Raw genomic sequence first — 25,336 nt, 5'->3', positions numbered from 1 at the left:
AATATAGCTAAGTTTGACAAGTCTTGTACATAAGGTTAAATCTAAACTAAACTAATAAAGATAGAATAAAATGTCTTCAAAGAAAACTTATAAACAAATATTTTGTGGTTTGCATAAAGGATTCTATGACAATTAATTGATTGTAGTAATTTTAGAATAATACAAATGACAAGAAACCGGATTGTTTTAAGCACATGGTATCATATAACAATGTTTCAGATATGAGGGAACAGGGAGATCACTGTCATTGAAGTTAGTGCAACAGTTACGACAACAGTCAGCGACATTTGGTGGTTCATCTGAAGTCCAGAAAGCAATCAGTATGGCCTCTAAATCAGATTCTGTATCTTCTGCTACAGGTAAGGGTTGGTAACATATCAGAAAACTTTATTTGCTGTAGACAAGATTTTGTCATGTCCCACTTTTGTCTGGTTTATTTTATATAAAATACAATATACCTGGTTACATACAACTCATGAGACTGAAATGGTGTTTTAATGTTGGTTTAAAACAGAAATCTTGATATGACAAGTTGGATCATACATGTATATGCAGAGATCATATGTTTATAAAATGAATGATTTAAAAGATGATTGTAATTTATTTTAAGTCTGATTTCTTACTGTTAATTTAAAAAAAAAAATATTCCAAAAGAAAAATAATTTCATCAGATTAAGCTACTTATTGTAGTGATTCATATTTTTTGTTGAAATCCTTTTTAGTGTCAATAGAAATTTATCAATACCAAAACTAATAGATGTATTGAGATGAATTAGGGTAAAATGTTTGTAACACTTACTGATTTCCTTTTTGTTGATTTTAGGACGAGCTTTACATGAAATAGTGTTAAATGATTCCATCAGATATGCTAACGGTGATCCCGTAGAGAAATGGCTGAATGATTTACTGTGTCTGGATGCTACTAATGTATCTAGAATTACCTCAGGTTGTCCTGTACCTGAGTCATGTGACTTATATTATGTAAACAGAGACACTTTATTTTCTTACCACAAAGCTTCTGAAGGATTTCTGCACAGAATTATGGCATTATATGTTTCATCACATTATAAGGTAAGATATGTAGATTCATTTTGACCTATAGATGCTATATGGAAGGCTATGCCATTCATTTCATGCAAATTTCATAGGACAGTATGCTATTTCTTGTATAAATAAAGGTTTAACAACTTGAGAAATCTACACATTGTACCCAAACTGTCAGACCAGATTTCATGGTTTCAGATTGAAAGTAATAGCTGTTTGCTTCATAATTTTAAAAATGTAAGTCTGTAAGAAATAATTCATGCAAGCCAATAGATTTGTTGGAAATTTTCTTATGTCAACAATAGCAAGAAAATTTATGATTTATGTAAGGGTGTTAAACAGTAACTGATGTATAATGTACATCTGTGAGTCTGCATTTAATATACATATACCAAATGTTTTATTATAATGATATTAACATAGCATAAGTCAGCATGTTATATTAAAATTAAAGTTTTGATACCTTCGTCATTGAAAATCAATTAGCATTTCTTGAAATAATAATAATACCAATTTTAATATAATTATTCATTATGGTATTTGATAATTTCTAACTCTGTATTTTCCAGAATACCCCCAATGATTTACAGTTATTATCTGATGCTCCTGCACATCATATATTTGCATTACTTGGCCCTGTTGACCCAAACCAGTCTTCATTACCAGAAGTTCTTTGTATTTTACAAGTGAGTAATACTATTATATTAAATATGTTAAAAAAAGTGATCATTTTCAAGGTTAATATCATTATTAACCATTATTACTTATTTTATTTTTATGCCCCATTTATGGGCGTTATGTTTTCTGGTCTGTGTGTCCTTCTGTCCGTTCGTCCCACTTCAGGTTAAAGTTTTTGGCCGAGGTAGTTTTTGATGAAGTTGAAGTCCAATCAATTTGAAACTTAGTAAACATGTTCCCTATGATATGATCTTTCTAATTTTAATGCCAAATTAGAGATTTTATTCCATTTTCATGGTCCACTGAACATAGAAAATGATAGTGCAGATGGGGCATCCGTGTACTTGGGACACATTCTTGTTGTAATCTGTGTATTTCATCTTCCACAAACAATATTAATTAGATTATAGGTATCCACTTTTCATAGAAGCCATTATTTAAAGATTTTTTTTCAACATCATATGTCAATGTAGATCTTAAAACCTTCTGTTTTGGTGTCATTCCTTGGCCATCAAGCAACTCAAAGATAAATTGATATTGTCATCAAGTATAGATTGTCAGAGTTATGAAATTGTTACAAACTTTTCATATAAGGGAATGAATTAACCTTCTTGTTAATTTGTTTCAGATTTGTTTAGAGGGAGATATTTCTAGTTCAACAATAATGAATAGTTTATCACGAGGAAAGAGAGCTTCAGGTGATTTGATTCCATGGACCATATCACAACAGGTAGGAGATTTATTCCTTGAATTAACAAATTTGAAATATATAATGGATCTGTTGAAAGGTGTTTATGCTAATTGTTTTCCCAACTTATTCCTGAATTCAATAGATAAACTGAAATTGATTTACTTTTATAGATTTCAGTAGTTTAGAACAAAGATATTGAAGATAATGAATCCCATTCACAATGTGGAGAAGAATAAACAGTCCTGCATCAAGAAAACTGATAAAAAAAATCTCCTTAAAAAAACCTGTTACATGATTTATAAAAAAGAAGGTGTGGTATAACTGGCATTGAGACAACTCTCAACAAGAGTCCAAATGACACAGAAATAAACAACTATGGGTCACTGTACTGTCTTCAACAATGAGCAAAGATCATGCTATATAGTCTGACAGCTATAAAAGGCACTGAAATGAAAAATGTCTAACAATGCAAACAATAAAACCAACTGCCTAGTTTATGTACAAAATATGAACAAAAACAAATATGTAACACATCAACAACCTCTGAATTATAAGGTCCTGACTACGAGGGACAGGCACATACATACAGAATGTGGCGGGGTTGATATTAGGTTCAAAGCTTTGTTTGTTCTGTTTATTGATTTTCTGTTTATGTTATTGAGTAATGCCAGAATTATGGATTAGAATTGGCAAATTTTTACAATGTTACTTTGCTTTAAAGGACTTTTTTTTTTTATTCAAATGGAATTAAAAAAAAATACAATTGATGTAACTATTAACACATTTATAATTTACGTTGTTAATATTTTCAATGAAAATTAAGATGTCAAATATGCAATTGATTACTGTGAATTCTTTTGACCTGATATTCTGTTATTACTTAAAAAGATCATTTATTAAACACAAAATACATAAAAAAAAATATTTTCCAGTTTCAGGACCAAGATTTTGCAGGATTATCTGGTGCAAGAGTTGTGAGGATAGCTACTCATCCTGATTATCAAAGTGTAAGAAAATTATACAAAATTTGCAGGTTGTGGGTTTTTTTTTAATATAATATTTGCTTTTGCCTTATCTAATTTCAATAGTAATTTTGTGTATAATACAACTTTTATCACAAGTATTTGACAATTTTGACATTCAATTGCCATGCCTGGTTCAGTTTGAGACATAATACACAGGTTCTTACTGTTCAAGGAAAAAAGACAATGATTACAAGTGATACATTTTGTATGGAAAATTTTATTTTATTTTTACAATAAACTTCTTTTGAGCTTATATACACTTTGATTGAAATAGCTTATTGCTTTTAACTCTTATATGTAAAAAAAAAAAATACATTTCATTGTCAAACTTTATGTAGAGATAATGATATTTTCAGATGGGATATGGAACAAGAGCAATGAATTTATTACAGCAGTATTACAAAGGTGAAATGATCAGTTTATCAGAAACTAAAGACATAGAGGACAATGTTACACCAGTCGATGAGCAGGTACGATTTAAATCTAATATTTAAGTAAGTAATAGCTGATTGTTGTATCCCTGTCTTTTTATACGACCGCAAATTTTTTCATCGTCGTATATTGCTATCACGTTGGCGTCGTCGTCGTCGTAGTTGTCGTCGTCGTCGTCGTCCGAATACTTTTAGTTTTCGCACTCTAACTTTAGTAAAAGTAAATATAAATCTATAAAATTTTATCACATGGTTTATGACCACAAAAGGAAGGTTGGTATTGATTTTGGGAGTTTTGGTCCCAACATTTTAGGAATTAGGGGCCAAAAAGGGCCCAAATAAGCATTTTCTTGGTTTTCGCACTATAACTTTAGTTTAAGTTAATAGAAATCTATGTAATTTTGACACAAGGTTTATGACCACAAAAGAAAGGTTGGGATTGATTTTGGGGGTTTTGGTTTCAACAGTGTAGGAATTAGGGGCCAAAAAAGGGCCCAAATAAGCATTATTCTTGGTTTTCGCACAATAACTTTAGTTTAAGTAAATAGAAAATAATGAAATTCAAACACAATGTTTATGACCACAAAAGGAAGGTTGGTATTGATTTTGGGAGTTTAGGTCCCAACAGTTTAGGAATTAAGGGCCAAAAAGGGACCCAAATAAACATTTTCTTGGTTTTCGCACCATAACTTTAGTATAAGTAAATAGAAATCTATGAAATTTAAACACAAGGTTTATGACCATAAAAGGAAGGTTGGTAATGATTTTGGGAGTTTTGGTCCCAACAGTTTAGGAATAAGGGGCCCAAAAGGTCCAAAATTAAACTTTGTTTGATTTCATCAAAATTGAATAATTGGGGTTCTTTGATATGCCGAATCTAACTGTGTATGTAGATTTTTAACTTTTGGTCCCGTTTTCAAATTGGTCTACATTAAGGTCCAAAGGGTCCAAAATTAAACTTCGTTTGATTTTGACAAAAAATTAATCGGTTGGGTTCTTTGATATGCTGAATCTAAAAATGTACTTAGATTCTTGATTATCGGCCAAGTTTTCAAGTTGGTCCAAATCGGGGTCCAAAATTAAACTTTGTTTGATTTCATTAAAAATTGAATAAATGGGGTTCTTTGATATGCCAAATCTAACTGTTATGTAGATTCCTCATTTTTAGCTCACCTGGCCCGAAGGGCCAAGTGAGCTTTTCTCATCACTTGGCGTCCGTCGTCCGTCGTCGTCCGTCGTTGTTAACTTTTACAAAAATCTTCTCCTCTGAAACTACTGGGCCAAATCAAACCAAACTTGGCCACAATCATCATTAGGGTATCTAGTTTAAAAAATGTGTGGCGTGACCCGGTCAACCAACCAAGATGGCCGCCACGGCTAAAAATAGAACATAGGGGTAAAATGCAGTTTTTGGCTTATAACTCAAAAACCAAAGCATTTAGAGCAAATCTGACATGAGGTAAAAATGTTAATCAGGTCAAGATCTATCTGCCCTGAAATTTTCAGATGAATCGGTCAATCGGTTGTTGGGTTGCTGCCCCTGAATTGGTAATTTTGAAGAAATTTTGCTGTTTTTGGTTATTATCTTGAATATTATTATAGTTAGAGATAAACTGTAAACAGCAATAATGTTCAGCAAAGTAAGATCTACAAATAAGTCAACATGACCAAAATGGTCAGTTGACCCGTTTTGGAGTTATTGCCCTTTATAGTCAATTTTTAACCATTTTTCGTTAATTAAAGTAATCTTTTACAAAAATCTTCTCCTCTGAAACTACTTGGCCAAATTAATCCAAACTTGGCCACAATCATCTTTGGGGTATCTAGTTTAAAAAATGTGTGGCGTGACCTGGTCAACCAACCAAGATGGCCGCCACGGCTAAAAATAGAACAAAGGGGTAAAATGCAGTTTTTGGCTTATAACTCAAAAACCAAAGCATTTTGAGGAAATCTGACAGGGGATAAAAATGTTTATCAGGTCAAGATCTATCTGCCCTAAAATTTTCAGATGAATCGGTCAATCGGTTGTTGGGTTGCTGCCCCTGAATTGGTAATTTTGAGGAAATTTTGCTGTTTTTGGTTATTATCTTGAATATCATTATAGATAGAGATAAACTGTAAACAGCAATAATGTTCAGCAAAGTAAGATCTACAAATAAGTCAACATGACCAAAATGGTCAGTTGACCCGTTTAGGAGTTATTGCCCTTTATAGTCAATTTTTAACCATTTTTCGTAAATCTAAGTAATCTTTTACAAAAATCTTCTCCTCTGAAACTACTGGGCCAAATTAATCCAAACTTGGCCACAATCATCTTTGGGGTATCTAGTTTAAAAAATGTGTGGCGTGACCTGGTCAACCAACCAAGATGGCCACCACCGCTAAAAATAGAACATAGGGGTAAAATGCAGTTTTTGGCTTATAACTCAAAAACCAAAGCATTTTGAGGAAATCTGACATGGGATAAAAATGTTTATCAGGTCAAGAACTATCTGCCCTAAAATTTTCAGATGAATCGGTCAATCGGTTGTTGGGTTGCTGCCCCTGAATTGGTAATTTTGAGGAAATTTTGCTGTTTTTGGTTATTATCTTGAATATTATTATAGATAGAGATAAATTGTAAACAGCAATAATGTTCAGCAAAGTAAGATCTACAAATAAGTCAACATGACCAAAATGGTCAGTTGATCCCTTTAGGAGTTATTGCCCTTTATAGTCAATCTTTAACCATTTTTCATAAATCTAAGTAATCTTTTACAAAATCTCCACTGAAACTACTAGGCCACAATCATCTTTGGGGTATCTAGTTTGAAAAATGTGTCCGATGACCTGGCCATTCAACCAAGATGGCTGCCACGGCTAAAAATAGAACATAGGGGTTAAATGCAGTTTTTTGCTTATAACTATGAAACCAAAGCATCTAGAGCAAATCTGACAAGAAGTTAAATTGTTAATCAAGTCAATATCTATCTGCCCTGAATTTTTCAGATGAATTGGACAACTGGTTGTTGGGTTGCTGCCCTCCAATTGGTAATTTTTAAAGAAATTTTGCCATTTTTGGTTATCTTGAATACTATTATAGATAGCAATAAACTGTAAACAGCAATAATGTTCAGCAAAGTAAGATCTACAAATAAGTCAACATGACCTAAATGTTCAATTGACCCCTTAAGGAGTTATTGCCCTTTATAGTCATTTTTAACAATTTTCATTAATTTGGTAAATTTATGTAAATTTTTACCAAATATAGTTCTCTGTTACTAATGGGCAAAGTTCATGATAGATATAATTGTAAGAAGCAAAATCGTTCAGTAAAGTAAGAACTTCAAACACATCACCATCACCAAAATACAATTTTGTCATGAATCCATTTGTGTCCTTTGTTTAATATGCACATAGACCAAGGTGAGCGACACAGGCTCTTTAGAGCCTCTAGTTGGTCTTGTTTTCATATTGGTCTACATTAAAGTCCAAAGGGTCCAAAATTAAACTTAGTTTGATTTTACAGCTATTACATTAATGCTAGCAAGACAAATCTTTGTTTGACTTGCTTGCTTTGCTTGTATCAATGTTTGCTCATGCATGGCAATTAAGATAGGCGGGGCTTCAGCTTGTATACATCATACTTAAATTTTATTGGACGTTATGTTTGAAGTTAAGGACACTAAATTTTAAAACATCACAGGATGACAAATATAAAGCCCAATCGTAGAAATGGAAGCCAAAAAAATTGTATTTGTGTTTTCTCAAAGATATGCATTTTTTATCATTCAACTGAAAAGACTGTCGTCAAGTACTTTTAGTAAAACAAAAAAGCTATTCGAACACACCTAATCTGATTTTGTGATTCATTACATAGGTATTTCATCTTTTAGTACTGTGATTTTTTTTATGTTATGAAGTCAACCTGTAGTTTTGCTATATAAAAATGATAGAATCTGAAGCGAGATGATATATCAAATATTCTTGCTTTTTACGTTTTGAAGACAAAATATTCATCTCAAACACACCCTAACATTAGAAGGTGCACTTGATTTTCTAATAAAAGTGATAAATTAAGTAAGGGGGGATGACTTAATTCATCCCTTTTATTTATTATGTCTATTGTTATTGAACATTGCGCACTTTGGATTAATTTTTGATTGTAAACCTTCAAACTGATTATTCTTTGTTTATAGAGAAGGCGATGAATGCTTTCTGTAATGTTTACTATAGTAAAACATTTTTTTAAGAGTGAATAGAAACAAATAAAATAACAATTTTCTTCTCAAATACAAAGTGTTTTATTGTAAAAAAACCCAACCATTTGAATAAGTTTTCAATTTATCTATTACATAGTTAAGCAGAACAATTAGATATCAAGTCGACGACATGGTTATCTATCAAGTTGATTGAAGAAAATGCATAACCTCTATTTTTTTTTTTAATTAATACGGACAGAGAACATATCAATCTATAAGTTTAGTTATTTCCGTGTCTGTCCTTCCATTATGTGACTCGAGAAAAAAAATCAAAAAATTGGTAACAATTGTATCAAAAAGAGAAAATCGAGTGGGACCTTCTTATGTTAGGGTGTGTTTGAGATGAATATTTTGTCTTAAAAACGTACAAAGAAAGAACATTTGATGCATCATCTCGCTTCAGATTCTATCATTTTTATATAGCAAAGCTACAGGTTGACTTTATAACATAAAAAAATCACAGTACTAAAAGATTAGATATATATGGGTCAAATGAAATACCTATGTAATGAATCACATAATCAGAGTAGGTGTGTTCGAATAGCTATTTTGTTTTTCTAAAGTACTTGACGACAGTCTTTTCAGTTGGATGATAAAAAAGCATATCTTCGAGAAAACACAAATACAATTTATTTGGCTTCCATTTCTACGATTGCGCTTTATATTTGTCATCCTGTGATGTTTTAAAATTTAGTGTCCTTAACTTCAAACATAACGTCCAATAATATGATGTATACAAGCTGAAGCCCCGCCTATCTTAATTGACATGCTTGAGCAAACATTGATACAAGCAAAGCAAGCAAGTCAAACAAAGATTTGTCTTGCTAGCATTAATTTAATAGCTGTAACAAAAATTGAAATCTTGGGGTTCTTTGATATGCTGAATCCAAACATGTACTTAGATTTTTGATTATGGGCCCAGTTTTCAAGTTGGTCCAAATCAGGATCTAAAATTATTATATTAAGTTTTGTGCAATAGCAAGTCTTTTCAATTGCACAGTATTGCGCAATGGCAAGAAATATCTTATTGCAAAATATTGTGAAATAGCAAATTTGTTTTTAATTAGAGTTATCTTTCATTGTCCAGAATAGTAAGCAAGAAATATTAAATTGTAAGAATTTTTTTTATTTGGAGTTATCTTTCTTTGTCCAGAATCAACTTAAATCTTTGTTATTTATACAATATACAATGTATATTCACTTTTTACTACCAACTGATAAATTAAAATAATCTTTACCATTCAGTGATAACAAGCAGTTTTTTTACATCTTAATATTTTACGATGTATTTAAATGAGTAGTAATTGTTGCAAACTCCATTAGAAATTTTAATTGAGATTAGTTTTGGAATAAGGGAAAGGGGGATGTAATAAAAAAAAATGGGTTCAATTTTCTCATTTGAAATTTCATAAATAAAAAGAAAATTTCTTCAAACATTTTTTTGAGAGGAATAATATTCAACAGCATAGTGAATTGCTCTAAGAGAAAACAAAAAATTTAATTTCATTAGAACACATTCTTTCTGTGTCAGAAACCTATGCTGTGTCAACTATTTAATCACAATCCAAATTTAGAGCTGAATCCAGCTTGAATGTTATGTCCATACTTGCCCCAACCGTTCAGGGTTCAACCTCTGCGGTCGTATAAAGCTACGCCCTGTGGAGCATCTGCATACCTGCCAACTTTCACGATTTAGGCGTGTACTACACGATTTTGACCCTTTGTCACGATTGCTCGATCGTGTTCCTGAAAAACCCGCTAAAACACGATTTGGTGAAAATCTACACGAAAAATATTGTTGTTCCCGATTTTGAACTGTGTCCAATGGAGGAAAATCGTGTTCAGCCAATCAAATTGTGTGTTTCTCAAGATCAAATTAATCAGCCAATCAAAAACGTTTTCTCTCAAGATTGTTTTAACATGCTAGATATTGAACTTGTGGTGTATTTCTCTGTTTGTTTGTCAGAAAAATTTGTAAAAACGTGAACATGGCAAATGATTTTTCAACTGCAAGGAGGTTCTTACACAGAATAAGAATAAAAGCATGGCTGATTGACAAACTTCAATGATGCAGTACTACCATGAATATAATAAATAGTAGTTTATTCACTAATTTATTGACATTACATGTACACTTGCTGTAACATAATTTTATTTATGTATTCAATCATTTAAAGTATAATGTACTATTCATTATTTTTCACATGGAACCCCCCCCCCCCCCCCCCCCTCACACACACACATCAACATGAGGAATCCCTTAAATGAGGAACTACCCTTAGTCAAGGGGTAAAAAATAAAATAGAAAAATGTAGATTTATTAACTTAAAAATTGGAAATTCTGACATTGTATTTGGAACAGCTTTTCTAAATGAAGAGTCCTATTATTTTGAATAATAAAAAAGATACAAGGCCAAGAACATATCAAATTATTGGACATGTGTTGACCATATAATACCAGATAGATCATAAGATGTATAGTTCTTTGGGGAAAGTTTCTTCAAATAATATAAATGTGTGCTCATTTGTACTTAAAAAGTGGTTTTTAATGTCCTAACATTGAGGGGGATCCCTATGTGTTGTTCCCAACCTGATAAAGGTCCTTCTTTATGTATAATTTTAAATTGGAAAAGTCAACAACTATTTAGTATCCTTACACATGAAAATAATTCCTGGTCTTACAGCTACATGTCCATATTTTCTGCTGATATAATAATTAGAATCATGCAAATAAACTTAAGAAAAAGGGATGTTAACTCATCTTACAAATATGACACTTTTTTTTAGACTACAAAACAGCATGCGCAAATTAGTCGTCGCAAAGAATTTTAACCTTTGAAATTGTTGTCGCGCGCTAAAACCCCCATGGGCATTTTCAAAAGTTGGCAGGTATGCATCTGGTTGTTTATTGTTATCACAAAAGTCGAAATAGTTTTTTTTATTGGACTGTATAGAAACAAACTATAAGAGTAAGAATGGAAATGGGAAATATGTCAAAGAAAAAACAACCTGAGCAAAGAGCAGACAACAGCCGAAGGCCACCAATGGGTCTGAAATGCAGTGAGAAACTTCCGCACTCCGAGGAGGGCCTCAACTGTCACTTAAATAAAATTGTGTATTAGTTCAGTGAATATATGAATGTAAATTTGTTCTGCCTCACAAAAGTTTAAGATGAACAACACCATAACATATGTTTCTATTGGAGAAAATATTATACAACCTTTATTACTGGAGGAACAAATATTGTAATATAAGTATAGATTATCGGGTTTTCTACACATTGATATCGTAAAAATCAGGCGCTGCCACAATGTGAACCTTTTTGGAGGGTGAGCCAAGCGAACGAGCTAAAAAGTTTCACATTGTGTAGAGTGGCTGATATTTTACGATATCAATGTGTAGAAAACCCGATAATCTATAGGTAGGGAAGGAGAATAATATTTGTTATCGCTATTTTGCATATTTTTCCTTTGATCTCTTTGTGTGTTAATTTTTCATGTTTACTCTTCATTATACATGTATTGCACTGACAGTATTAAATACTGAAAAGAAGTTTTGAAAATTACTTTTTTTATATTTGTTTATTTTATTAACAGGATGTAAGTTTAGTTGATGAAAGATTGACACCAAGAAAAAATCTTCCGCCATTACTCATGAAACTGACTGAGAGAAAACCAGAGAAGTTAGATTATCTTGGTGTGTCATTTGGTCTCACAGCAGGATTACTTAAGTAAGGTTTAAATTAAATCTTTGTTGAGTAGAAGTCTCTTATCATTTTACCAAAGCATGCATGAGAAAGGTCATTAGTAGCTATAATACACCATTTAAATATCAGGATCTCAAAAAATAATATCTTTGCAGTTTTATCTGAGAGTGTTCTAATCAATAAGATTAGGACCCAACACAAGAAAATGAATTAGTTGTATTTAAAAGGGTTTCAGTGACTGACATGCAACATTTGAAAAGTTGAACGTTAACAAACTTTGATTTAAGTTTGGAATAAACTCTGCATTTTTTCATTTACACACTGATTATAATTTTAATTTCTGTTGATAAAAAAGGTTTTATAGAACTTAATGTTGATATTTGTAGTGAATAAAATTTATAGGGGCACTAGCTGTCAAATTCATGGTCACCGATTTGACTCAAATTTTCATAAATGATTTATAACAATGTAAAACATTTATCCACACTATCAAAAGTCTAAAATTAACAGTTTACAGAGCATGGGTAGATAAAATATAGGTTTGTTTTGTGTTTTTTAGTCCAGACGACATCTAATTAACAATCGATTTGACCTCGGATAACCATATAAGGGATGTTAACATAATAAAGATATGAATAGATTAAACCAACACGTGCAATTGGATTTTTATAGTTTGATTTTGTTTTATAGATTAAAAAAAGATGTTTCTCATTGCTTTTAACCGTATAAGAATGATTTAATGTGCATCGAATTAGTAATCAAATGATTTACCGTAGTTTCACTTTCATTGTTGACATTCTTTTTCTTTAAATAACCAGTACACATACAATGCATGCGTTGTCAATCTCTAGCCAGGGGTTAAATTGAAGTTCACATGAATACGGATTTAAAGAGGTCGACTCATTCACTTACAAGTGAAAACCTAATTATCAATGTTTCTTAGTGTAATTTGACAAAACTGAACCTTTTTGGCTGCAAAAAGCGAATTGTTATTTCACTATTTCACTTTCATTATTGATTGAACAAAAAATTTTTTTTACATATCTCTTAACTAGTGCCCCTTTAAACATAGACAGAATATATAAAATCTGTGTACAGTTTTGTAGACACACTCAAAAATATTATTTAAAAGATAAAAGAAGATGTGGTATGAGTGCCAATGAGACAACTCTCCATCCAAGTCACAATTTGTAAAAGTAAACCATTATAGGTCAAAGTACAGCTTTCAACACAGAGCCTTGGTATAAATTTTACAGTGGAAGGTAATAGGCCAAACAGCAAGCTATAAAAGGCCTCAAAAATGACTAGCGTAAATAATTCAAACAGGAAAACCAATGGTCTAATCTATATAAGAAACCAGAAATGGGAAACACTTATTAACCACATCAACAAACCCCCACTGAACATCAAGTTTTAGTAGTTTATATTAACATTTTACCTCTGACATGTAAATAGTTAGTTTAGTTTAAACATATTTATTTATAGTGGATTGGGAAACAAGTTTTACAACTTATATTAATCCCTTTCCACTTTGCGGGTGCGAGTGCTGTCTTGTAGCGGCATTAGCCTACTCTTTTTCGAAATCTACAAGAGTGTCTTTAACGTGCAAGAGATATGACTCTCTCTTAACACGGGTCCATAGTTGCTACCAAAATACAATGACTTTATATAATGTTTTCCTTGTTAACAGAGGTCCATTTGTAAAGTCAATGTAAAGGTATAATTGCTTAATTGTGTATTTTTTCCCTGATCTGTTCTCTCTATTTTGCTTTTCTTTCCTTTGAATAAGATGAGTTTTAACAAAGATGTTTTTATTCTTTTTATTTTATAGATTTTGGAAGAAGTCCAAATTTACCCCAGTGTATCTTCGTCAGACTCCAGTGAGTATTTGTTGTTTTTAAAGTAAAATTTTATAATTTTACTGTTTCTGCAATCTAACAAAGGAAATGTTATACTTATGACAATTTCTGAGTTTATTGTATTTGTTCTTTCATATCCTTAAATTGATATGAGGAGATGGGCGTACAGGTCAGAAAGATAGCAACCATCAACACAAATTAACCAAAAAAAAAAAAAGAGAAATGACTGATCTTCAAAATGTGTAAACAAAGTCTTTTTTTTTTTTATTATTCTTGCCCTTACAAGATAGATGTAGTAACTTATCAATTTGATAAAACTGGATGTGTGGTGTGCTAAAATCATGATGCAAGGTATAAACAAAAATGTGAAATAATGAGTTTCACATTGAAATCAATGAATTATATGTTTCCAAGACTAGAGCAATGAATTGTAATTCCATTGTTTTGTCAAATATCTGCACTTTATTTGTGGTATTTTAGAATGACCTAACAGGTGAACACTCCTGTATAATGTTGAAGATGTTACATACAGAAGATAATCCTGAAGATAGAAGTGAACCATGGCTGGCGGCTTTCTGGAAAGGTTATTATTAAATTATTGTTTAGTGGATCAAATTATTTTAGTTATTTAAGTACCTAACAGAGTTGGTTAAAGTTTAGATCATGGTAGCCTGTCAAATCAATAAAATATGTATTTAATTTGCCGCTTAAGGTGGTACCCAACACCTTAACCAAAATTAATTTGGCTCGTTTAATTTTCTTAAAATTTTGACAAAGTATTTACTTTGACCCTGTGACAAAAATTTCAAAATTTCAAAAAAAATGAACCAACCGTTTAATCAGAAAAATTACACTGGTTAAATAGCAGTTTGACATATTTTGATCATTGTGAAGCTTAATATTCCCTTAACAACACAACATCATTAAAACGTTCTGCTGATTTTACAGAGTTATCTCCCTGTAGTGTTAGGTACCACCTTAACTTTAAAAAGCCATCTTTTATCATCACAAACAATATGTGTTGTTTAGACGTCAATCAAGTTCAATCAAAGCAAAACAAAAAGCCTTCTCTTCTTGATTTAGTAATAAAAAGTCTAATGAAAAAAGATTTAAAAAATCCAAAAATAGGAATATAGAAAAAATTTCAATTTGTAACTGAGCAACACTCTTTCACTTCTTCCCTGAATTAATGTGTTGATAAGTCATTGTTTGAATAATATTCAAATTCATCAATTAGATATTCTAAAAATGTATATTTTTTCTTTAGATTTTCGCAGAAGATTTGTGTCTTTGTTGTCCTACCAGTTCAGGACATTTAAACCTTCTATGGCACTGAATATTCTACAGGAGAAAACTTTCAAATCCACAGGAAAAAGTAAGACTTTTATACTAGAAAAAAATGTAAAGTTACCAGCATACAATATGTTGTTTGTTGATCTTTTAAGACATAAACAGGTGATATAGTTTTTATGCTGAATTATTGTTTGAAAAAAATGTGTTTTGCCTTATATAGTGTTAAGTTTAATTGTTTTGTTCCTTAGCACTAAACTACTATACATTCTATTAGGTTTAATTGATCTAGGGTTATAAACAGGGCTTCCAAAATTTTTCTGAGCCAGATGGACATTTTATATCTGAACCGAAATTTTAATTCCTAAGACAAAGTCACAAAATGTAATTATGGTAATCAGATGGCCATCCCAATGATTGACATTAAATTAAAATCGATATTAAACTTTACTTTGATATGAATTTGATGTTCTGACATAAACTGTTAAAATTGGCATTGCATCATTCAAAGTGTGCACATCAGCGTGCTCATATCTGCATTATACTCTTTATTTGTGCAAAATGAAGTTGTCTAGAACTTTATTTTCGTTTTTAAAGTCACATTTTTCAAAACCGGATGTTGACTTGACAATGGTAAAACATGGACCATAAACGGATACGTAAAATCCATGTACGTAACATAGAACTACTGAGCGAAGAAGCTCTTTCCACGTTATTTCTTCAACAAAATACTTGAAATGAACGTTACATACAGGTATCAATGATACTTTTAGCATTTTTGAAGAAATGTAGGATGTATAATTGAATTTCCTACCTGTGCACATGCGCACACATGTTCTTGTTCATACAACGTAGTGCTGACGATTTTTCATTTAAAACGTTTTTAAATGATTTATCAAATCATGTTTATAAATGTATTTATTATATATTTTAAATCAGTTAGATACAAGCTGCTGAAATGTATGAAAATAATTGGGAATGGACCGATTAATTTATACGATGTCCGGTACTAACTGAAAATAGTTTACCTGTCACCTGAATAGGTAGTTTTCAGCTGTCCAACAACTAATTAGCCTTGATTATAATTAGAAAGTATTGAAGTAGGGGTTGTTTTGATAGTAATTAATCATCATGTCACTTTTATGACCGGAAATGTATGGCTGTTAAAGGCAAAATGTTGGGTCAAAAAGATCGTGAATTTATATTTTAAAATGACCGAAAAAGCCTTTGAAACTAAAAAGTATATGACCGTTTCATGCTTTGCCCAGCCGGTCTTTTACCGGACATTATACAAATGACCGGCATATATGACCGTTTTGGAAGCCTTGGTTATAAACTAGGGAATGATTATTGTAATTATATACCTCCTAAAATTTTATTGTTATATGGGCTGGGTTCGCTATGCTCTGATTAAAAATTGATAATGTAAAAGTATACCTTATTTTTTACATTATTTTCATAAATTTGATAAGGGCTATTCCATTTAAACATATATAGCTCATACCCACGGACGGCAAATAAAAAAAAAATCTATCCCTGGCTGTTGTCTGAAATAAATTGCTTCTATCCATGTGTGTGTATTAATAAAAAATGCATTTCTACATGGATATTGTTAGCTTGAATGAAAATGCTTCTCGGGGGGGTGGGGGGTTTATGAGTGGTGAGAGAATCATTTGTGTTATTTTTGCGTTTGTTTGACAATTTCAGCCAAACCAAAACATCTGACATCATATCAGTTTACCGCTTTAAACCACGTGTATACGCAGGAATCCAGGTTTATGTTCAAAGCGCATTTGCGACCCGGATCGAAGTAGAAGGCCTCAGAACACAATTATTCTCCCCCTTGGATACAATGCATTTTTTGATTAAAGTCAAAGTGAATTAAAAAATTTGCACCGCCACAAACATGAAATAAATTTAACTGCTTATAGACCATTATTATTCCAATAAAATATGCTTGTCCCAGGACAATCCATCAGTGCTTTTTCTTTTGAGAGCCGTATTGACATGCCAATGGTAGGATTTGAATCTTGAATAAATGACGAAGGCTAATTTCTACCCTACTTTCATTTTGGCCAAATCACTACTTTCACTTTCAACAATATTTTTTTTCCACATGTTTTACTTATTTCAATATATATGCAACTGTGAGGACCACTTAAATAGTAAACATTTCAAAGATAACAGTAGACATATTACCTAGGAAGAAATACCCCATATAAAAATTAGGAACTATATTCCTAGACCACGAACAAAGGGAATTAATTGTGATCTTAGGCCAGAAGAGAAAAAGGCAACCGGATACGGAAAAGAAACGAAAAAAATCCGGAAATCATAAAAATTTACGATTTTTTTCAATAAAAATTTTACAGTAGGGAGGCTCTCAATCGGCTCAGTCAGTCTACTGCAAACAAACATTTTTTTTTTAAATTTTGGCCTTTTAGGTATCATTTGTTGCAACAAAATGATAAATAATAAAATATTTACTTCATATTTATTGGACACCCATTATTATACTGAAGTGAAAATAATTGTCATATTATAGAGTTCCTTGTGTTGCCTTTAGGAAAGGTGAGCTAAAAAGTGAAATGCCAATTTTGGTAAATTTCCTGCAACGCTCTCAGATCTGTTATTTTAACACAAAAGTACCTAGCAACCATATATTTTCAGACTAAGTATGTTAGTAGCAATCTACAGACAATTTGGTTTCAAAAAAATAAATGCAAATTTTGATAAGGCCTAAAAAAAAATGTGTTTCCGGTCACCCGACCAACCGTCCTTCCGACCCTCGACTCAAAAGTTTTTAAAGCTGATGTGGGGAAAAAAAAAAATTTGTATACCTACCGACTGTTTTTTCTGAAGGAAAACAAATAATTCTAAGTCCCTCAATCTTTTTATTGCCCCAGAAGAAAAACAACGCTAATTTTAAACTTGAGGCTTAGTTTTAGAATGTACTGGAAAGTGGAATCTTCTTGGCTAATTATATAAGTGGGAGCATGCGCAGTAGATATTTTCGTTTGCCAGTGTTTGAACATGGCAACACAACGCGTCTTATTCAATGTTCAACGCAGAAAGTGTGACCATTTCGCGGAGAAAAAAATATTTCTTAATCTTACAGAAAGTAACACACAAGAAAGTGTCCTGCAAGGTACAGTGTATATAATATATTTGTCTATCTGTAGGTTTGGGATGATGTTTGGTTCATGTTCCTATAAATGAATCTGCCCCACATCTTCTCAATTTCTTTCTCTGACAATCCCAAACTTTTGGTCCTGAAATAGGGGAATTGGGTTTAAAAAGCTAATTTCCTAGGGGAAGTGCTGCCCAAATTCTTTTTAGGTTTGGACTAGTTTTTTTTTCAGAGGTATTTTTAAAGGGGGTAAACTAAAAGTTATTTCAGGGGGATTTTCACACAATTCGGACAGTGTATTATGACATTCCACATCCCAGAAACATAGGTACATACAGTATATATAACAAAACAACATGATATACCCAGCAAAAGGTTTCTGACAGTGATTGTTGTAAAAAAAACCTTTCTCATCTCAAAATTAAAAAAAATAATTTTGATACACTCCAATTTTGCCTTAACAAAAAAAAATTAAGAATTTTAAATTTGTTTCTGTTGGTGGTAGTAAATTATAAAGAAAAAAATTGCTTCTGTAGGAGGTGTCTGCATGTAAAAAAAACCCCACTTCTATTGGTGGTGGTGGAACAGAAAAAACACTTCTCTACCATTGCCGAACTTGAAAAATATCACTTCTATGGGGGGTACCTTGAAATTTCAGGTGCTTTCCTTGGGGCTGAGCTATGTTTAAATGGAATAGCCCTAATTATCATTTCATTTATTTCAGAAAAGATGAGTTTGGCAGAACTTGATGCTCACTTTACAAAGTATGATGTTAAACGTCTAGAGCTGTATGCCCAAAACATGGTGGATTATCACTTAGTAATAGACCTGTTACCAGCCATTAGTCGACTGTTCTTTCTGGGTCTAATTGATACACACCTCAGTGTAGTACAGTCTGTAAGTTATTATAGGAGTAAAGATTGCATTTAGAATCCTATTCAAAACAGTGTGGTCCTGGCCATTGATTGACGACCTAAATCATCCCATTGACTGGGACAGATTAGGTGAACGTTTGTTGGTAACAATCACTGCTCACTATGTACTTGTTAAAGACACTGAATCTGTGGGGTCACCAAAGGTTCTCAACACCTAAATAAAGCAATTCGAAAAACGAATCCAGAATAATACGATGTGTTGATTTATATCAATAATATAAATCAAAACATAAAGGTTATTCCTGAATAATTTTTCGAATTATTTTATTATTAAAGGCGTTAAGAATCTTTGGTGACCCCACAGTTTAAATTCTATAATAAGTAAGAAGTGAGCAATGGTCGTTACAGACAAACGTTCACCTAATCTGTCCCAGTCAATGGGATAATTTAGGTCGTCAATCAATGGCCAGGACCACACTGTTTTGAAAATGATTCTATGCAATCAAAATTATATTTTAGCTGGCTTAAAGGTTTTTAAAAAATGGTGTGCATTGTGTATGAATCACTATCTTTGTATCTGTTCTCAAAACATCAATGTTTATTTTTTTTAGTTATATTTGAAACTGGAGTTATCTTCCCTTGCATATTCAGCTGTTAAATATTGAAAGATAAAATAGAGATAAAAAAAATGTTTTTACATTTGCAACAACTTCTAATAGTTATGCTTAAAATGATGCTTTACAAGCAATGTAGAGATAAAACAGTGGGACATTGAAATATTTTTACAAAAAAGTATTAAAAACTTGGGTGTAATTTCAATTTTTATTGTTTTATCTTTATTAAAGGGTCTGTTGTTAGGGTTAGGACTTCAGCACAGAACAGTGGACGAGTTAGAAAAGGAGTTGGACTTGCCATCTAGTCAGTTACTGGGATTGTTTAACAGAATAATTAGGAAAATTGTACAGGTGAATAGTCAAAACATTTCTAATGTTTTCTACTGAACTCATTAACATCTTGAATAGACTCAAGGTCATTCTTAAAAGCTTGTCTTATGATTTGGTCACCATCAAATAAAAAAAAAATATTGACAAGACTTACATGAAAATGGATTAAACTGAAGCAAAATAATTGTATTTTCACAGATTGCTATTTTAAAGTGCATAATTTCCATAATGTACAAATATAAATTTAGTTGGGGTGGATATGTATGTACTTTTATATCGTCCTAGCCTTGCATAATATTAAAATAGATGTTTTGCCTTAATTAAAAATAATCACCTGATAAATTTAAAATTGGAGTTTTCTATTCCTCTTATATTTGATTCATCTATTTTACGAAACAGTAATTCATAAGTATAGCTGTCCGAATAAAACTTTCAATAAAATGATTTTTATACATTTGTTCTATTGCGTAAATGTAAAATTAAAATGATCTGTTGGTGTTTTTACAGAATTTGAATGAGATTTTGGAAGCTGATGTAGAAAAGGATATGGTAGCTAGAAAGGAGATAACATTAGAACCTGTCAAACAAACTATGGATGAAGAATTGGTATGGATATGTTATAGTGCCATTTCCCTACATGTAGCAAATTTTACATAATAAGACTAATAGAGGGTGTTTTTATACCCCCGCTTTAAAAAAGGGGGGGTATACTGTTTTACCTCTGTCTGTCAATGGTCCGTCCTTTAGTCCGTCAGTCCGTCCGTCCGTCAGTCAGTCTGTCCCATGAAACTTTCGTCACATTTTTCTCAGGAACTACACATCCACCCTTTCTGTAATTTGGTATCAACATTTATATATGTCAGCCATACCGTGTGATGCGTTTTCAGATTCATCATTTGACAACTTCCTGTTTACCGAACAATTGTATAATTTTACACATGATAGCCAAGTTGAAAATTTTCGTCACATTTTTCTCAGGAACTACAATACAAGGATTTCTGAAATTTGGTTTCAGGATTTATATAAGTCAGCTATACTGTGTGATGCGTTTTCAGATTCATCACTTGACAAATTCCTGTTTACCGAACACTTGTATGAATTTACACATGATAGCCAAGTTGAAAATTTTCGTCACATTTTTCTCAGGAACTACAATACAAGGATTTCTGAAATTTGCTTTCAGGATTTATATAAGTCAGCTATACCGTGTGATGTGTTTTCAGATTCATCACTTGACAACTTCCTGTTTACCGAACACTTGTATGATTTTACACATGATAGCCAAGTTGAAAATTTTCGTCACATTTTTCTCAGGAACTACAATACAAGGATTTCTGAAATTTGGTTTCAGGATTTATATAAGTCAGCTATACCATGTGATGCGTTTACAGATTCATCACTTGACAATTTCCTGTTTACCGAACACTTGCATATTTTTACTCTATTAATATTATCCACTTGAAGTCCAACCAATACTTTCATGTCCTCTCATTACAGTTAATTATATATTAAAGCAGCTAGGTAGTAACTTATTTGGAATTCCTGTTTGCAGACCTGCCAACTATCCCGATTTTCGCGGTATCATCCCGATTTTTACCCCTCAACCCGAATCCCGATATCGGGATCGTAAAATTAGTCAAAATCCCGATTTTCAACAAATATACCCAAAAAATTATTGTTTACGGATTTTGAAGTTTTTCTGATCAGTTTTAAAAAATCAATCATTTTACCTGGGGACATATTATGACAAGTTAATAACCCTACGCTAATCAACAGTCACAACAGGTGTTATGATTAGTGGTTGTATGTAATCAGATTACCTAATGGGTCGTAACAGTCCTCAAAACAAATTTGGTCAAACAGCCTTTCAATTTTAATCAATTTATCATTCAAGCACAATTTGCAACATTTGCTGTAGTTCCACAGCAAAATCATAATTAATTGAAAGATGAGAACTGTAAAGAACTCTCAAGAAAACATCGTTTATCTTGAAATTTGTTTAATTTTTGAAATCAGACATCGTGTGTGATTTAAAATCGACGCCATTTTGTATACACTTCTACTGTGTTACTGTATAAGCCTCTGCCGGTAAGAGCACCTCTGAATACAAAGAAAGATAACTCAAATTTTATCCATTTTCTCATTGATATTGACAAGACCATGAGTAAGACTAAATCAAAATCTGTCTTCATACTTCTTACTGTAGGACATGTAGTTTTAGGTGTTTTGAGTCAAGGTTCATAGATGAGAAGATCTTTGGAAGGGGGGGGGGGAAGTCTCTACTTTGAATCCTTTATTTTTAATGTCATTTTCTCTATTCCTCAGTTATTTTGTCAATTTTATAATTTAATAGTACAAGAATCATGCAAATAAAAGAAATCAAGGCCTATAAGCTCATCATTAGTATACCAAAAGAAAAAAGAAGAGAACTTAGACTATTTTAGGAGTAAAAAACAATGCTTACAGAAAAGTCACTAAAATTGTAACCCTTAAAAATCTTGTCGCGCGCTAAATCCCCCATGGAGATTTTCAAAAGTTGGCAGGTCTGTGTTTGAAGTATTTTTTTCTTTAGTGCTTCTAGAATACTTGTGATAATCAAGCAATTACGATTTCAGTGAACAATTTAATTAGTAATATCATTAACATTTGAACAAGTAGCAGACATTTAAAAAGGTTTATGTTTGCAAATTTATCCATTCTAAAATGTAAAAATATGATTTTGATTCCAGAATGAGGCAGCCAATGAGGTGTTACAGAAACAGAGACAGGAAGCAGCAGTGTTGTCTGGGATAGATCTGACAAATTATGCTATCAGAGGGTCAGAACATGACTGGCAAAAAGCATTGTCAGGGTCCAATGAGAAGAAGGGATTAGTTAGTGTTAAAAGGTAATATACATACAAGGCATAGTTTTAGATGGAGAGTCCTTACTTTTAAGGAGACTATCTAGCAAAATAATATATGATTAATTGATATTGAGCTTTTTACAAAACCTGGACGTTAAATGTAATTCAAAAAATATGTTTTTTTTACCTTTTACTGCTCAACATTTACTTGATAATGAAACATTTTATCATTTATGTGCATTTGATATTTGGTGCTTGATTTTACACATTCATACATGATTCCATAAGATCAGGGGATTATTAAATACTATGAAAGTACTTTTATTCGTGGGGTACCAATTTTCGTGGTTTTTCGTGGATGACTTTATCCACGAATTTAAGTGTCCAACTAAATAAAACAACCTTTGTCCAAATCAAGACATGGAAAAATCCCCATCGGTAGGTTAAACTACTGATATGATCTAGAGACTACATTGAGTAAAGCCAAATCTGAGAATGCTTTAATAGCAGCAGCAGATTTTTTAGAACTACAACCGCATGCAGGATTAAACCCATGTAATCTTTAATAACCTAAACTGTACAAGTTTTTATCCTTTAACTCTCATTAAAAATATTTTGATCGATGAACGTCAGATTTCCGGTATTGATATGCTAGTACATGTATGAATATAAAGTGTTCATTTTATATCCTTATAGTTCTCGTACATATGGGAAATAATAATTTCATGCTGGGCTTGATTTTTTATAAGAATTATTTGACAATTCAAGATATATTTATAGCATTTGTTTATGTTACTGTTTCTTTAGGTGACATGTTAATGGCCTAATTAACACCTTTGATGGTCTTTAATCTCTTGATCACTTTATCATGGGTTAAGTAGTGTATCACTAGGATTTATATGGGTGAATGTTTACTTTGCAATTTCCTTCAATCCAGATTATTTGTAACCTTTATAACGTTTCTAAAGGATTTAATTTTTCAACTTTTTGTTAAGAAAACTAAAATCCACGAATTTAAAAACCCACGAATATGTAAATATTTCTCAAACCACGAAAATTGATACCCACGAATTAAAGTACTTTCACAGTATTCTAATATGACGAGTGTCATTTGCTTTGTGAATAAACCCATGCCAGACCTGCCAACTTTTGAAAATCTCTATGGGGGATTTAGCGCGAAACATGATTTTTAAGGGTTACAATTTTAGCGACTTTTCTGTGAGCATTGTTTTTTACTCCTAAAATAGTCTTAAGTTCTCTTCTTTTTTCTTTTGGTATACTAATGATGAGCTTGAAGCCCTTGAATTCTTTTATTTGCATGATTCTTGTACTATTAAATTATAAAATTGACAAAATAACTGAGGAATAGAGAAAATGGCATTAAAAAAAAAGGATTCAAAGTAGAGACCCCCCTTTCCCCCCTCCAAAGACCTTCTCATCTATGAACCTTGACTCAAAACACCTAAAACTACATGTCCTAAAGTAAGAAGGATGAAGACAGATTATGATTTAGTCTTACTTATGGTCTTATCAGTATCAATGAGAAAATGGATAAAATTTGAGTTATCTTTCTTTGTATTCAGAGGTGCTCTTACCGGCGGAGGCTTATACAGTAACACAGTAGAAGTGTATACAAAATGGCGTCGATTTTAAATCAACAAACGCACGTTGATTTTAAATCAACAAACACACGATGTCTGGTTTCAAAAATTAAACAAATTTCAAGATAAACGATGTTTTCTTGAGAGTTCTTTACAGTTCTCATCTTTCAATTAATTATGATTTTGCTGTGGAACTACAGCAAATGTTGCAAATTATGCTTGTATGATAAATTGATTAAAATTGAAAGGCTGTTTGACCAAATTTGTGTATACAAATTAATTTTGAGGACTGTTACAACCCATTAGGTAATCTGATTACATACAACCACTAATTATGACACCTGTTGTGACTGTTGATTAGCGTAGGGTCATTAACTTGTCATAATATGTCCCCAGGTAAAATGATTGATTTTTTAAAATTGATCAGAAAAACTTCAAAATCGGTAAACAATAATTTTTCGGGTATATTTGTTGAAAATCGGGATTTTGACTAATTTTACGATCCCGATGTCGGGATTCGGGTTGAGGGGTAAAAATCGGGATGATATTGCGAAAATCGGGATAGTTGGCAGGTCTGCCATGCTCTAAATCCATTAAAAGTAGTTTGCACATGTGTATATTGACTACTGCAGAATAATGAATTTTATCAAATTAGCATGCATTTTTTTGATTAAACTTAAAACACTTCCAACCTCTTAAATGATTCACATGTTGTTTCTAATCCATTTATCATGACTGCAACATGTTGCAATTCGAAATTGACATATTTGACCTAAATACCACAACCGTTCATCTGGCAGTTCAAAACTCCTCCCTCGAAAAATCATTTTGCCAGTCGTTTGCTGGTTTTCAAACCAAAAAGGGAGGTTCATGGAAGAGCCTATACAAACATTGTTCACTTATACAAATTGGACATAGAAATTACCTTAATTTTCCTAATCAGAATCGAAAATATTGACGTAAGCTATACTTTATT

The 25,336-nt window shown here is 31.9% G+C and overlaps 1 protein-coding gene across 1 annotated transcript in view; it reads left to right on the top strand.

The window, feature by feature from the left end:
• LOC134685602 (RNA cytidine acetyltransferase-like) overlaps window positions 1-25,336 on the top strand; it is a 43,496-nt gene that overhangs the window by 17,848 nt on the left and 312 nt on the right. The window contains exons 13-26 of the mRNA XM_063545506.1: window positions 220-359; window positions 824-1,071; window positions 1,614-1,730; window positions 2,351-2,452; window positions 3,346-3,420; window positions 3,795-3,908; window positions 11,707-11,840; window positions 13,648-13,696; window positions 14,156-14,258; window positions 14,943-15,050; window positions 18,820-18,992; window positions 19,816-19,935; window positions 20,422-20,520; window positions 22,644-22,801. Coding sequence (XP_063401576.1) covers window positions 220-359; window positions 824-1,071; window positions 1,614-1,730; window positions 2,351-2,452; window positions 3,346-3,420; window positions 3,795-3,908; window positions 11,707-11,840; window positions 13,648-13,696; window positions 14,156-14,258; window positions 14,943-15,050; window positions 18,820-18,992; window positions 19,816-19,935; window positions 20,422-20,520; window positions 22,644-22,801 — 1,740 coding nt within the window. The remainder of the gene's footprint in view (window positions 1-219; window positions 360-823; window positions 1,072-1,613; window positions 1,731-2,350; window positions 2,453-3,345; window positions 3,421-3,794; window positions 3,909-11,706; window positions 11,841-13,647; window positions 13,697-14,155; window positions 14,259-14,942; window positions 15,051-18,819; window positions 18,993-19,815; window positions 19,936-20,421; window positions 20,521-22,643; window positions 22,802-25,336) is intronic.

This window comes from Mytilus trossulus, chromosome 9, assembly GCF_036588685.1.
Source record: "Mytilus trossulus isolate FHL-02 chromosome 9, PNRI_Mtr1.1.1.hap1, whole genome shotgun sequence".
Classification (NCBI taxonomy): domain Eukaryota; kingdom Metazoa; phylum Mollusca; class Bivalvia; order Mytilida; family Mytilidae; genus Mytilus; species Mytilus trossulus.
This window is presented reverse-complemented; position numbering and strand designations above follow the sequence as displayed.